The sequence below is a fragment of the Trichomycterus rosablanca genome, chromosome 14 (assembly GCF_030014385.1).
Source record: "Trichomycterus rosablanca isolate fTriRos1 chromosome 14, fTriRos1.hap1, whole genome shotgun sequence".
NCBI lineage: Eukaryota > Metazoa > Chordata > Actinopteri > Siluriformes > Trichomycteridae > Trichomycterus > Trichomycterus rosablanca.
The window spans coordinates 31695220-31711162 of NC_086001.1; the positions used below are offsets into that span (position 1 = coordinate 31695220).

The 15943-nt window shown below is 35.2% G+C and overlaps 1 protein-coding gene, 1 long non-coding RNA gene and 2 pseudogenes across 2 annotated transcripts in view; 3 read left to right on the forward strand and 1 right to left on the reverse strand.

Moving 5' to 3' along the window:
* Positions 1-2976, forward strand: part of LOC134327053 (uncharacterized protein K02A2.6-like) — a 13727-nt pseudogene extending 10751 nt beyond the window's left edge.
* LOC134326294 (zinc finger protein 345-like) overlaps positions 1-15943 on the forward strand; it is an 88150-nt gene that overhangs the window by 69797 nt on the left and 2410 nt on the right. Inside the window, exon 6 of the mRNA XM_063008454.1 lies at positions 12711-12720. Coding sequence (XP_062864524.1) covers positions 12711-12720 — 10 coding nt within the window. The remainder of the gene's footprint in view (positions 1-12710; positions 12721-15943) is intronic.
* Positions 3050-3158, forward strand: LOC134327172 (5S ribosomal RNA; annotated as a pseudogene).
* LOC134326024 (uncharacterized) lies at positions 4494-6338 on the reverse strand. Its single transcript, XR_010014455.1, has 5 exons — positions 6123-6338; positions 5550-5619; positions 5316-5369; positions 4939-5054; positions 4494-4725 (listed from the first exon to the last, which is right to left on the reverse strand). It is a non-coding gene; the product is annotated as an uncharacterized LOC134326024 (long non-coding RNA).

Sequence of the window (15943 nt, forward strand, 5' to 3'; positions counted from 1 at the left end):
TGGTTCCAAAAAAAAACTCTTATTGCCACTCCTAACTATTTTAAATTTCATACATATAAATGTAAATGTTAAACTTTTCCATCTATTACGGCATTTATCGATTCACATGTCCCATCATTCACACATTTTTAACTAGTACACCGAGTTTTTTTTTTTTTTTTTACTTTTTTTTTCCAGCTACCCACATTATGCAATCTGGTCCCACTGTGGCTTACAAGATAACATAACATAAAGCTTTCACAAGGGGGTGGTCACATAAAAGTTTTGTGTTTTTGTGCCAGTTGTTTTTTAAATTATTATTATTATTATTATTATTATTATTCTCTGGGACAGATGTGGTTTTAGGCACCATTTATTTACTTTTGATCAGTTCTTTTAATCTTGGGGGCACCAGAAAAAAATGAGTAACTTTTTTCTTGTATTTGGAGGTAGCTTTAGCACTTCTTGTAAGAAGCTAAAGAGCGTTTGCTACTCTGCTTGCTTGGCGATTAACTTGAGTACCTTAAAGCTTCTTTTTTGATGTAAGAACTGGAAAATACCCTCTTGAGTGAAATGTTTCTATATACTATAAATATGGATTAAGCAGGAATGCTACTGCAATATGCTAATCTTCTATGCACAGACACATTGTCAATGAGTTTATATTTTACTGGATGATTGACTGCTGAATGGATTCTGAAAGCGGACTTCTGTTTCCACACAAGGACTAAATAATAAACAGGTTATGTGGTTAACTATTACTCTTAAAATAATCACACTTACCTGTAAGAAACAGGAGGATGATCAGCAACGTCTTCATCACTTCTTTGTTACTAGAGAATTGAAGAACTGTAGTTCTCCTGGCAGTTCCACCTGAAATAAAGCTGAATTTAGCAGGTACATTAATAATCCTCAGAGGATCCAGGGTGAAAGGGTGAATCTTTAGTTCAGGTTGATTTGCTGACTAAAGTAAAGAAAACACAGACGTTCATTTGCCTCTTTATTTTCTTACTTTATTAACTTTATTTGCTAGGTTAATGAGTTGCTTTGGTGATTTGTTTAAACACTTTGCATTGTGGCTTTTTTCGCAAGGCAGAAAATATTAAAACTGGTTCTCAAAAGATGGTATACGGGCACTGTTGGTACTTCAACTGCTTCCAGGTGGGTCTCAAAATTCCTTGGAGAATTTGCTATTTTTTTTAAAAAGTAGAAACTGTCAAAATAAGACAAAGGTAATACAAGTAACACTATTCTGAACAGGTGAGGTAATCAAGAGTAAATTTAAAAGGAGCATCCACCACAGGCTTAGTCTACACAAGCAATGGTGGTTCATGGTTAACCACTCTGAGCCAAGTTTCATCAATGTTTCTCAGCGCAAATTGCAAAGAATTTAGGTATTTCACCATCTACAGGTCAATACTGTCTTTGGCCTTGTTTAGCGGCCCAACAGTGGCAACTTGGTAGTAATGGGGCTTAAACTAGTGACCTTCTGAACACTAGTTCAGTACCTTAACCAATTACCATTGCTCATAAAATTTAACAGCGTATGTAAATTGAGGTTAGGTTTCTTAATGTTGGTACATATTGAAGAAGTAACAGGTAGGGGTATTCCAGTAATCAGAAGGTTGATGGTTTAAGCCCCAACACTTCTGTGTTGGTCTGTGTGGAATTATTAAAAATGTATTTTAAGTAGGTGTAACAAACTAAAATGACGCACTAAGGTTATAACAAAAGTTCTATTATCTGAAACCATACTAGTAGATTGGTAAGGAGTAACAATTTACTTTTAAGTAAAACAAATAACTGAGTTGGAAAATTTTAAAACTTTAAGTTGACTTAAGTTGAAGTTGACCATAAATTTAAGTTGCATTAATGCAAACTATTTGTTTGAAAACTGACTGAAAGAAATTGTGTTAATCTAACTTTTAAACTTAATGAAACTTAATTCATTTACATGTTACCAACTGAAGTAAGTTTTTTAAGTTGGTCCAACAATTCTCTAACAAATTTACATACGGCAAATGTATCACAGTAAAAGTTTGGAAAATTGTAAAATGTAATGAACAAAAATGGAAAAGGGGGAGCAATCTATGCTATATAAGGGGCCCATTTGTTTTTTATAATTTACACCTGTTACTTATTATTTATGAATAAATTATTTATTTTGGTTTCAATACAACATCACATCGGCTAGAAAAGTTGTTTTGTAAGGTGTTGCAGGAAGCAATGACAACTTTTCTGGTACATAAGAAAGAACAAATAAATATTACACAATATTACAAAAAAAACCTTTGTTTAACTCTCTTTAAAAATCAAAGGTCTCCTTGTACTGCATTCATTATTAGCTAAACTAAAAAAAGCCAAATTAAAATCTTAAAATCCGTTTAACTGACTTTTAAAGTGGAGTTTATAATCATGTGGAGTTCATCATCCTCATCTAGTGGTGCTAGAGATACATTACATCTTGTTGAATAGGTAGATTTGTGACTTTATTATTATTATTATTAATTGTTAATGTTGTGTTTGTTTTTTAACTGTTCACGTTTTAAAGTGTAAAACCATAAGCAGCACCGTCTATAAATAAATGAATCTTGTGCTTCCACTTCAGATTTTTGTTTACGTGAACAATGTCGGAAATGTGACGAGCTTGATTAGTTTGTAATCTGTGTTAAAATGATGAATGAACCTAAACACTTGCTTTTTAAACCTTTAATTACTTATGTATCTATTTATAAAATGAAAATAAAAGTAAGAGATAGTTAAAGGTTCTTCTGTATAAAGTGTTTTGTGTGGTTTTGTAGGCAGCAGTGAGTGACTTTTCTGGTACATGGTTAAGAAAAGGTTGAATCCAGATGATTTGTTGTTGGTGTTTTGTACTAAATGCAGGTGAAAGAGGATCAGCAGCAGCAGCTGAGCGGTGTGTGTGGTTCTCTGTGTGTTTTGTCACTGTTTCAGGATCTTCTATTTGAAAAGCTGCGTGTAGAACAGAGAAAGTAAAAGACGACACACAGCGGAGTGAAAGGCTGAACGACGGACGTCTATAAGAAGCAGCTTGCATACACCATCTCTCGCTTACGGCCACACCACCCTGAGAACACCCGATCTCGGAAGCTAAGCAGGGTCGGGCCTGGTTAGTTCTTGGATGGGAGACCGCCTGGGAATACCAGGTGCTGGAAGCTTTTATCCACACACACCCACCTTCACTCCAAACCTCCTGTTACACACTGACCCAGCGGCTTTTTCTTCATCAAAGCTACACAATGAGACAAAGATCAGCTCATACTTTCATTCTTACTACAATAAAACACATTTAACTGACTTTTAAAGTGAAGTTCAAAATGTTGTACAGACATTGTCTCCATCTAGTGGTGCTAGAAATAAATTACAGCTTGTTGCTTGTGTACAAATTTGTGACATTATTATTATTATTATTTCATTTTTATTATTATTATTTGTTGCCGTTGTGTTTGTTGTAATTAAAAAAAACTCATATTTTAAAGTGTAAAAGCATAAACAGCACCGTCTATAAAGATGAATCCTCTTGTGCTTATAGACTAGTTGGTTAGTAGTGTTATTTTTAAACTTCTACTGGTGTGAATGTGTGAGTTGGAAAACAAAACATGACATTAGAGAAACTGCTTGGAAGAACGTCTAGGACTGACTGTAGTCCTCTCTAAAGCTACCTGAGCAGTGTTGGGGTAGTTACTCCCCAGGAAAAAATTTACTACAGTTCTACTATGAATTTTTGATGGTAATTTGGCCACTTCATGGTTCTACTGTAAACTTTCATAGTAATCTAGTTGACAGTTCCACTATGAACTTTCACAGTAAAACACTGAATTATCTCACAGTTCTACTATAAACAATTTCATAGTAAAACTGAATTATTTTACAGTTCTACTATGAATTGATGGTAATTTGGCCACTTCATGGTTCTACTGTGAACTTTCATAGTAATCTAGTTGACAGTTGCACTATGAACTTTCACAGTTTGACCATTAATTATTTCTCAGTTCTACTATAAACAATTTCATAGTAAAACTGTAAACCTGATTGATTATTTTACTGTGATGTTTAACAGTTCCACTGTGAACTTGGTAAACAGTTTTCCTCTGAACTTCACAGTTTACTTTGACTGTAATCACTGTACTTTGACATCAATTATACAATACAGTGTATAGATCTCACAACTCAGAACTGTATCTTTGGCTCTTTGCCATTTATTAAGCAACGGTATGATTTCAAACACAGGCACAAAAACAACTGGTAAGGATTCCTTCTAAATAGTAAACTGATAACACATGTACCAACTTGGCATTCTATATTGTAATATTAAATGTACTATAGTAATAGTAATATAGAAAATAATAGTAATAGATTGTATTTGTTATATAATAACATAATTATATTACACTTAATAATTTATTTTACGATGGTAATTATACAATAATATAATTTTATTATAAAGTAATATAATATACAATTATATAACTGAATAATGTATTGTGGTATAAATCTATATATAAACTCTATACATACATAATGAAAAATCTCATTCATAAGCATTCCTTATGCATTTAATTATGGCAGTATTGGGTGCTTGGATGTGTCCTATGTCTGAGTGTATGTGGGGTGTGAATTGTGACATGAATTACACCTCTTGTTTTCCTAGCTTGTCCACATTGTTGAATTTGCTGGTGAAGTACACTTTCTGGACCTCCTTCATGGGGAAATCTGTTCGGCCACCTTTAAAAATGCAAAAAATAAATAAATAAATAAATAAATAAAAATAATCAAACATTTGCCGCCATCACCTCTAAGCTACAGGGGCCCTAATATATTTCATCAGCAATGTCTTACATCTGATGTATCATAAGGCATATATTTGGTAAGCGTATCATTAATTACCATTAATTGTTATGGTGCAAAAAATATTTATTGCTGAAAAACATGACTTACCTTCATCTGCACTAAAGCACTGACGCAGACAGATCTTCTCTCTTTTTAATTTCATTATTTTAGTAGCTCAGACTGCCTTAAGATGGATTGGCATGGCCCGTCTGATTCACTAGTTACTAGAAAAAGAATCAAACAATTAATATCAGCAGCTATGCAATCAGTACACAGTTTAGCATTTAGTAACACACCCAACAGAAGCTGAAAACAGTCAGGGCTTTAAGCATATATAGATATGCAGCCGGGCACAAAGGCAGATGAATGGATGGATGAAAAGACATTGTCAGCACCAAAACTGTAAAGAAGTGAGTTGTTTTACATATTTTAACACAAATTTATTTTAAACACAATCTGTTTTTAAAAAATCAATTAGCACCTACTTTAAGTTTCCCAGATCCAGGCCTCCTTGTAATTTTCTCTTTTACAGCATAGTCCTAGAATGAAATGATTTAGAATATGTAGTTATCTGAGTTATCTACAAAAACAGTAACATTCTGTGGATGTGGTTGTAAAGCAATGTACTGAAACTTGCTGCTACTATCATGAACAAGAATATGAAAAACCCATCCTTATGTGCTGATGTAAATGTAGGCAGATACTGTTATCTACAATACCCGGGTCTTCTCTGTTGGACACTGAGACTCTCTCAACCGCAGCATCCCTCCTTGACATGTGGTCATTTTCCTGGAATAAAAATACTGTTTTTAATTTCATATTTAAAATCTGTAGTTAACAGAATGCTACAATAGCTTAAACACAGTGGCACAAATGCAGGGTTTTCCCTGGGTTGTTGGTGGGCTTACGTGGTGTGGTCACTGGGCTTGGGCTTAGGTGGTGCCCAGGTTTTATAGGGAGTAGGGAAAGAGTAGGAAAACCTGAAATGTGTGTTAATAGACATTTCCTGAATAAATCATATAAACTTTGATCAACTGCCCCAGTTTCACAGCAATAATTTAAAGCACACATATCACCCATCATTCCAAAGAAAATGCTGGACCTCCACTATTTAGGAGCAACTTGCAGGTTAACGTTCACTTTTAATTAAGACGTGTATAAATAAGATATAAAAGGTGAACTGTCTTGTAGGAAATATTAAAAGCATTTATATTATATTATATTATTATTATATTAGGCATAGTAAATATATTATTGTTTATTATTATAAACTGTTTAAGTTAATGACTTACCATCGAACTTCAGGGTTTAGCGCGCGCCGCTTCACCAACGTCTTTTTATCCATTTCTCACTTTCCAGATAAACAGTTTAACCGTTGATGAGATTTTCCGTCGTCAGATTCTTGTTCTTTAATAAGTTCTGACTCAATAACACATGTGGCAGGAACTTTATCTTTAAGCAGATACACAGCGCGGACTTTAACAGACTCGTTTTTGAGAATTAAATCACTGAAACTGACACTAAATTTGTATTTCCGCGGTTCACCTGACGCGAAGCTCGAGACGCTTGGTTGAAATAACGGTCTCAAATCAAGTGCGCATGTGCGCATGCCCAGATGTCCAGACTGACATGATGTCTGACATGATGTGTGTAGAAGAGAGGTTTGCTCAGAACAGGCAGAATAAAAGGTTATAAAGTCATCTGTCTGATGTTTTTCATGTCATGTAATTAACTTACCCCCACACACATACATTTACACCCTTCATTCACATACCTACTTTAAATAATCCATAAATATTATATACATTATTATTGTCTTGATATTTGAGTATTGTCATTTACCTATGTGACCATAGTTAAACTGTAAATTACTGTAAACATCAAACATTAGAAGAGGTGACTATGAACTATTCCTAGTTGAACTTTAAACTGTAAGTTGACTGAATTTCACAATTCAACAATATCATGTTTACAGTTGAACTGTAAACTTCACAGTCAATATTATTAAACACCAGAGGAGGTGGCCATGAACTTCATGGTAACATGAGAGTTCACAGTTGTACTTATGGTCAAGCTGTAAAAGTGACAGTAGAACTATGAACTATTATGGTTCAACTGTAAACTTAACAGTTTTACTGTAAACTTCACAGTCAATATTATTAAACACTGAAAAGGTTACCATGAACTTCGTGGTAACATGAGAGTTCACAGTTGTACTCATGGTCAAACTGTAAAAATGACAGTAGAACTGTGAACTATTATGATTCAACTGTAAACTTAACAGTTTTACTGTAAACTTTACAGTCAATATTATTAAACACTGAAAAGGTTAGAATGAACTTCATGGTAACATGAGAGTTCACAGTTGTACTCATGGTCAAACTAAAAATGACAGTAGAACTGTGAACTTTTATGGTTCAACTGTAAACTTAACAGTTTTACTGTAAAACTTCACAGTACATTTTTTCCTGGGCAGCCAAACCCAGCTGTGGTAACAACTGGGCCGGATCTGGTTACACTGATTCTGGTCGATTCTGACACTCGGCCGACTGTGCCGATAGAAAAGTGGGAACTGGGCCAGATGATTGTGCTAGCTGGGTTAACTTAAAAACCTTCCGGGAACGTTACTGGAACGTTACTTTATACACATAAGAAAGAAAACCTTAAGGCAACTTTTAGATAACGTTCTCTTTTAGTTTTCATAAAACCATGAGAGAACGTTAGGTTTCATAGTTCCCGGAACGTTCCGGGAACAGCGCTGATTTTTTAACGAAAATAGAACGTTACCATAACGTTATGGGATGGTTCCCTAAAAATAACCATAGGGGAACCAAAATCTAATGTTACGGGAACGTTCTGTGTTAGCTGGGAAGGGAACCTTATGACAGCAAGGCTGAGTGGTAATTTAGGACAATGCAGAGAATTTAATCTCATTGTAACTTCATTATTATTATAACGTTATTGTGGACATTATTTACTGATTTTTTTTTTTTTAAAGAGTGTTACCCGTGTGACCTGGATACATTTTAATGTGCAGAATGTACACCCAAACTACATATGTTAAAATGTAGACACGTCCTCCAGAGACTCAGGATGTGGTGTTGTTAAGAAATCAGTAAATGGACGGGAATGTATTGACATGCGTGAGTTTCCTCCTGGAGCTTCCGTTTCCTCCTACAGTCCAAAGACGTGTAAGCGAGGTGAACTGGAGACACTAAATTGTCCATGACTGTGTTTGATATTAAACTTGTAAACTGTTAAACCTCGTGTAATGAGTAACTACCGTTCCTGTTATTAATGTAACCAAAGTTTAAAACATGACGGTAAAATCCTAATAAATAAATAAACTTGAGATATATGACAGACACAGATCAGTGGCTCTATCGAGATGCGCGACCTATAGTATAAAATAATCATTCATTCAAAAAGGCAAAACGCTTCATCCACCTACACTCACAAGCCGGCTGGAGTGGCTTCTTCTCGCTCATTCACATGTTGTAACGTGGACCCACCGCGACCCCTACTGCTCAGGTGTGATGCATTTGTACGAGTCGGGATGTATTTGTGAGAAAATATGACAAAAGTGACACGAGCGCCAGAACAGTGCAGCCAAAAGTCACGTGATTCACGAACGGCATTTGCAGAACAGCGTTTGTATTTGTAAAACGTGTTCTATTTGTTTGTGAAGTGCAGTGTATTAGAAAACTGCTGTGCATTTATTTGAAAGTCACATATGCATTTGCAACAGTGGCGTTTTGCATTTGTAAATCACATTGTGTGCGTTAAATAGTCGTGTTTTCTATTTGTAGATCGTGTTGTGTTTGTTTACAAATAGTGTTTTTTATTTGTAGATCGTGTTGTGTTTGTTTACAAATAGTGTTTTTTATTTGTAGATCGTGTTGTGTTTGTTTACAAATAGTGTTTTTTATTTGTAGATCGTGTTGTGTTTGTTTACAAATAGTGTTTTTTATTTGTAGATCGTGTTGTGTTTGTTTACAAATAGTGTTTTTTATTTGTAGATCGTGTTGTGTTTGTTTACAAATAGTGTTTTTTATTTGTAGATCGTGTTGTGTTTGTTTACAAATAGTGTTTTTTATTTGTAGATCGTGTTGTGTTTGTTTACAAATAGTGTTTTTTATTTGTAGATCGTGTTGTGTTTGTTTACAAATAGTGTTTTTTATTTGTAGATCGTGATGTGTTTGTTTACAAATAGTGTTTTTTATTTGTAGATCGTGTTGTGTTTGTTTACAAATAGTTTCAGTCTCTCTGTCTGTAAGAGTAGCACCCTCCCCCCCCTCCCCCCTCTCGTCTTTTGTTGTTGCACCGTCACGTGGCTCAGCGGCGCTCAGCCAAACAGCCATGCAGGTAGGCTCAGCCTGACCCGTCCACTCAGCGCTCTCCTCGAGTCGACACATCACAGTACGGAGAGAGACATGATACTGTTCTTAAATAAAAACCTCTAATCCTTTGTTCTCAACGGGGGGGCACAGTGTAGCTGTATTCTTTCTTTATTTATACTTTCTTTATTTAATTTTCACTTATTGTTTTTATTTTGTTTAAAGCCAGAAGTGCACTGAAGGGAAGAAATTCCTTATTCTTTGTATTATTTTCTTGTATTGTTCGACTTGAAAAAAAGAACAAGTTTGAAACTGTTTACAGTATTTGTTGTGGTGTGTTAATTTTGTTGTATTGTGGTTTGTCAGCCCTCTACCTCAGGAGATTTTGTTTTAAGTTGTGTTGAGTGATATTTTTTTACACTCTGTTTATTTAAGAAAAAACAGAATTGCACTGAAAGGAAGAAAATTCCTTATTTTTTATTGTTTTTCCTAAGAACAATTCTATTTGAAAAAAGAAAGAAAGAACTAGAAAAGATGTCTAGTGAGGGGAGAATTTTTATTTTATTTTTGTATTGTGGTTTCTCCTTTTCTACCTCAAAAAAGATTTATTTTCCTAATGTTAAGGCAAACCTTGTTTTGTTACTGTTCCATTGTTTCTAAACAAAAATGTTGATTGTGATAATAAAGTATTTTGTTGTCACGTACAATGTTTGGCGAAATTCTATCCTAGGTCTTTTGGATCCTTTGGATCTATGAAGCTTAAATATTAAAAAGTATTGGTATCGATATCGGCGATACTGGCCCTGCATTTACTTGGTATCGGATCGATACCAAAATTCCCGGTATCGCCCACCTCTAGTTTGAGAAGCTCACAGCGGGAGAGCGAGTGAGTCTGCGCGTTCAAATGAATCAAATGATTCTTTGAGTCGATTCTTTAATCCGTTTTTTTTAAGTCGAAGGACAGGAATAGACTCGAAAGAGTCGATTCACTAAGTTGATAGTACTCAGCAATCCAAGCAGTTGGAAGCTGAAGGAGTCGCTTCCCTACATAGTGCACTAGATAGTATTTTAGATATGAATTTATGTTCCCTACATAGTGAACTAAATTGTATATCAGATAACGGATTTATGTTCCTTACATAGTGCACTACGTAGTGCACTAGATAGTGAATTAGACAATTGGTTTATTTTCCCTACACAGTTCACTAGATACTGTATTACATAATTAATTATGTTCCCTACAGAGTGCACTAGATTGTATTTTTGATCATAGATTTATGTTCCCTTCTTATTGCACTAGACAGTATATTAGACAATTGATTTATGTTTCCTACACAGTGCACTAGATTGTATATCAGATAACGGATTTAATATGCAGTCGTAGTAAAAAAGTCTGTGTCTCCTTCATGTGTGTGTGTGTGTGTGAGTGTGTGTGTGTCGTTCTTGGCCGCTCGTTGTAGATTCCGGGAGATTTTATCTGACTTGTGAGAATCAGAGAGCCGCTATGTATATGCTGGAGACTCTCTGAACTTTTTCTGTACTTTATTTTACAAAAAGCCAGAGTGTACAATGAGAGGGGGAATTATGTTTCTTATTATATAATTGTTTCTCAACAAAAACCCCAGACTTCATTAGTTTATTACATTAATAAAATTACTTTATATTCACCTATAAACTGTAGTGGGTTTTCACTGCACATGATGAACTAATTTACACAAAATCATTTATTAGTCAAAGCAAATTGATGATACATTCACCTCATAAATCATGATACACTGCTCTTCCCTACATGAAAGTAAGTACAAAGTATCGGTATCGGATCGATATCGGCGATACTGGCCCTGTATTTACTTGGTATCGGATCGATATCAAATTTTGCAGTATCGCACACCACTAATCCAGATGTGCTAATGGAGATGTTTTACTGCTAAGCTGCTGTTCAACTCCAGTCCAGTTGGTGACGCTGGTGCGTCTTAAGTTGTTCTGCCAACCGCCATTAAACATCATAAGAACAAGAAGCTGCTGTGTTTGTACTGTAGAGCCTCATCTGTAAGTAAAATATGTATTTAATTATAACCCTTATATTTAATTATAACCACATTCTAATTAATAATAAAACTAGAGTTCATAATAAAACATCACTGTGAGGATTTGAGGAGATTTAACTTCAGTTTTATTTAAACACACAAACTTTTAGCTGCTCCGCTAACTGTTAGCATCACATATGATTCAGTACTGATGAACCGATTCATTGAACCGATCCAGCAAAATGAATCAATTGAGCGAAACTGAGTTTCTTCATGATTAAATCTCACAGTTTTATATAAACACGTCATATTTTTAAACTTTGTTTATAGTTGAACTTTGTTTATAGTTGAATATTGTTTATAGTTGAACTTTGTTTATAGTTGAACTTTGTTTATAGTTGAATATTGTTTATAGTTGAACTTTGTTTATAGTTGAACTTTGTTTATAGTTGAATAGTCTGTCTGTCTGTCTATTAGATCTTTAATAATGCAGTCAGCAGAAGAGGGAGACGTCACCCCTGTGGATCTACAACATGAAGAATTCCAGAAGAAAATAATACAAAAGGAGGATGATGATGATGATGATGATGATGATTTTTTCTGTAAGTAAATATAGAGCATGATGCCACTTTTTCACCAGACAGTGTAGTACAGTTTAGTGTAGTACAGTACAGTGTCTGGATTTAAGTTTTAATCTAACTAGGATTTATTTATGATTAGGAACTAGGGATGTCCCGATCATGCGTTTTTGTTCTTGATCCCGATCTTTAATTTTGATCCCGATCCGATACCAATTCTCAAACCGATACTTGTATTTTCTAGATATTGTCTAGATAAGAACTAGATAACACTGTTTACACGGTGCACACTTCAAGTACATTACAGTTATTCAAATTAATTCAATGTACATGTTTAACAACTGAATAGCTCTGCAGTGCTGTAGGAAAAAAATTGCCTGCATCCAAGCTATTGCTTAATGTTCTTTTACAAAATAAAAGTTAACAAACCTAGTGCAGCATTGTAGTGAAAATGAAGTGAGATAATTACAGTTTCACTTTGAACTTTATATTCAAAGAACATAATTCTGTTTAATGCAGTGATACACTAAAAATGAACAAAAATCTCCACTCACAAGTGGTGTAGCAGCTTAACTTGAATATAAAAAAACAAATAAGTTACTTAACAGCATTACAGTAAAACCTGAATACCAAAATAAAATGGAAAGTCACTCTTTTGTTATGAAGGAAAGCCAGTTCTTAAAGTGCTTGTATTGTGACAATGGTTTGATGGACGTTTCTACGCAAAGTGAGTGTGTTTTGACCCTTTGGGGCTTCCATAGTGCATGGGATAGCGTGCTCGGCTCTGGCTGTCCGCTATTCGGAACAGAATAAGTTAACAAAGTGTTTTGCTCCCGACAATTAGTGAATATACCGTGTATTTTATTTCTTTATTAAGCGAGTGCATCACTACGACGCTCGGTTACATAACTAAGCCAATCAGAGAGCTTGATACTGAGATGTCGTTCAGTCTTGTAACACGTAAACTCGTAAAATCTGTATGTTCTGGTCCTGAAGTTTTCATACTCGGATTAAAAGTTATTGTTTTGTAAACCGGAGTGATCCTCGACTCACACACCATATAAACAGTAAAATTCTACAGTAATGAACGCAGCTCTGCTCCCACCGCCTCGTGAAACGCTCGCATTACAGACATTACACCGCTGTTGGACTCGTTTCACTTTCCAATTTAAAGTATTTCCACACAGCGGACATGCTGACGTAAAACAAAAGATCGGGTTATGATCGACATTACTAAAGCCGATTTCCGATCAGTTAAAAATGCCTTGATCGGCCCCGATCCCGATCTGTGAGATCGGATCGGGACATCCCTATTAGGAACCAAACCCACAACCTTCAGTTTCCTCCAGTTGTTGAGATTCTTCTTCTCATATTGATGAATTTCAGGTGAAGTCACTTTAATCCCTGCAGAACTTGTGGCTTCTGTGGAACTGCTCTTCTCAGAGGACCAACAGTGTGGAGGTTTCCAGATGAAGCCTGTGAAGAAAGAAGAACCTGAAGATAAAGATGAACTCAGTAAGACTTGAGCAAAATCATTTCTCCTGATTTGGTCGTGTCTGAATTTCTTGTAATATTTTAGTATATTTAGTGCATAAGTGAGCAGGTGAGTGAAATGAGGAGACAGAAGATAAAGAAGATTAAACAGATGCTGACTGTACCGTGTTTACACTAGTATATAATTACAGAGTAATGCCAGGTGAATACAAGTGGCTGAATGATTGGGTAATGAATGAGAATAAATAAAGTCGAGTATAAAAGCTGATATATTCAATATATACGTGATTGTTTGTGCTGATGGTCCTGGAGAGATGAGTCTGCACCTTCCATCCAGATCTTAACTGTCCTCACTGTGGGTCTCAGACGTCTGATGACTGGGGTGTACTTGGGGAGCAGGAACAAAGACTGGTGATCAGACTGGCCCAGGTGGGGGAGGGGTGGAGCTTTCTAGGCATCAGCAACATTTGTGTAAACTTGGTCCAAAATTTTTAGTCCTCTTCTGATGAAACTTTGGAAGTCCAGATCTTAAACTGCAGTGATTAAAGTCTCCAGAAACAATAAAGACTCCATCTGGGTTTACATTAGCATTAACATCTGGAGGGATATAAATTGCAGCAGTAACAATGCAGGAAACCTCTGGTGGTTATAATACCTGGTTATAAAGGGTCTACACGTTATAACCAGGTATTCCAGGTCAGCAGAGCAGTAGGTATTAACTATAGCAGAGTCCATGCACCATGTTTTGTTTACATAAAGGCAAACTCCACCACAGAAGCTCTTCATTACCTACATCAGCTCTTCATCAGTTCCACCACACTGTGGTTTAGCCGTGTTTCTGAAAAGATCATGACGCTACGATGTACTTGAAATCCGGCTCTGGTTGCAGCGTGTGTTTTTATCGCTGCGCCACCTGAGCGGCTAGTATTTTTTAACAAGACGATGCAAAACCACCTGCTGCACACATTACAAAGGCGTGGCTGTGGAAGAAGAGGATACGGGTACTGGACCGGCCTGCCTGCAGTTTATATTATTATTTGCTTTTTCCATACTGTCCCAACTTTTTCTGATTTGGGGTTTTATTATTATTATTATTAGTATTATTAAATCTGCTGAAACCCTGTGTGAACAAAGGTTTATAGGTCGTGTTTTTTGACAGATAGTATAGAAGTACGTGTCTGTTAGTTCTAACTTAAGTGCTTAATAAAGATGTTGGTCGTTACTACCAACAATAACAAACTTATTTTTCTTCTTTCACAAAACAAAGAAATTTCAGGTGAAGGAACCTCGATCCCTGTGGAACACGTCACCTCTGAGGAACACCTCACTCCAGAGGACCAACAGTGTGGAGGTTTCCAGATGAAGCCTGTGAAGAAGGAAGAACCTGAAGATAAAGATGAACTCAGTAAGATATTTTTTATCTTGAGTAAAATAAGATTTGGATTGAATAGAATCAGAGGAACCTGGGATGAAGCATCATACAGTGAAAGCTTGTATTGTGCTCATGCAGATCAGTGTGAGCAGGAAATGATGAATGCAGGATGAATCACGTTACAGGACTTTAGCATCAGATCTCAGTTTAACAATTACTAACAGTATTTATTATTTATAATGTTATAAATGTATTTGATTATGTATAATGTTATAAATGTGTTTTATTATTTATTATGTTATAAATGTATTTTACAGAGGAAAGAATACTAAAATATTGTACTCAAGTAAAAGTACTATTACTTTGATAATTTTTTTACTTAAGTATGAGTAAAGTTACTAGTCTAAAAATCTACTCAAGTAAAAAGTAATTCATTTAAAATGTACTCAGAGTAAACGTTACTTCGTTACTTTTTTGATTAGAAGTAGGGACATTATTTTTCAACAGTTGATAGATGAATGATACAGCAGATCACACACAGCTCACCAGCCATGCAGCAGATTACTGTCAGGGTCGCACTTACATAAAATATACTTTTTACCCCATCATAGGAACATGATCAAAATAAAAAAAACACCAACAGAATCTTACAATCACATTGATGCTGTCCTTTTTACTTCAATAAATACTCAAATAAATTATATTAATAAACATAATAAATCACAATTTCATAATGCTTTCGTTGCAAAATGAAAGCGTACCGTAAACAGCAGAACCGCGACCCAGATCAATCACAGCAGCAGAAAATCATAACCACTTATCTGCTTACCTGATCTATATCCGTGTGTTGTTCCATTAGGGATACATTCCACTTTATATAAGAGCATCTTGTATGTTTTTAGAATATATAAAACCAGACCCAACTGTTTTATTCACCTAACTAATGAAAACTATATTTATTCTCACGACTTTCCCGCTAAAAAGCTTAAATTGGTGATTCGTTCACTAAACTGTCAATTCAGAATCTGAATTCTGAAGCTCTGATTGGTTCATACATTTGAATCTCTTCACCAAATGAACTGATTCATGGAGTTGTTTATGCACAACATCATAATGATACGGAGTGAGTCATTTCTGACTCGTTAACTCAGTGATTCAGTTCGCAGCCCGACTCTAAAGAACAGTTTCATAAATTCTCAGATGTCGAGTTTTTATTGTTTTCTTTGTTTTTGTTTTTTACTCAGTAACGGATGTTATTTAAAATGTAGCGAATTACAATTCTTAATACAAAACATACTTAAGTAA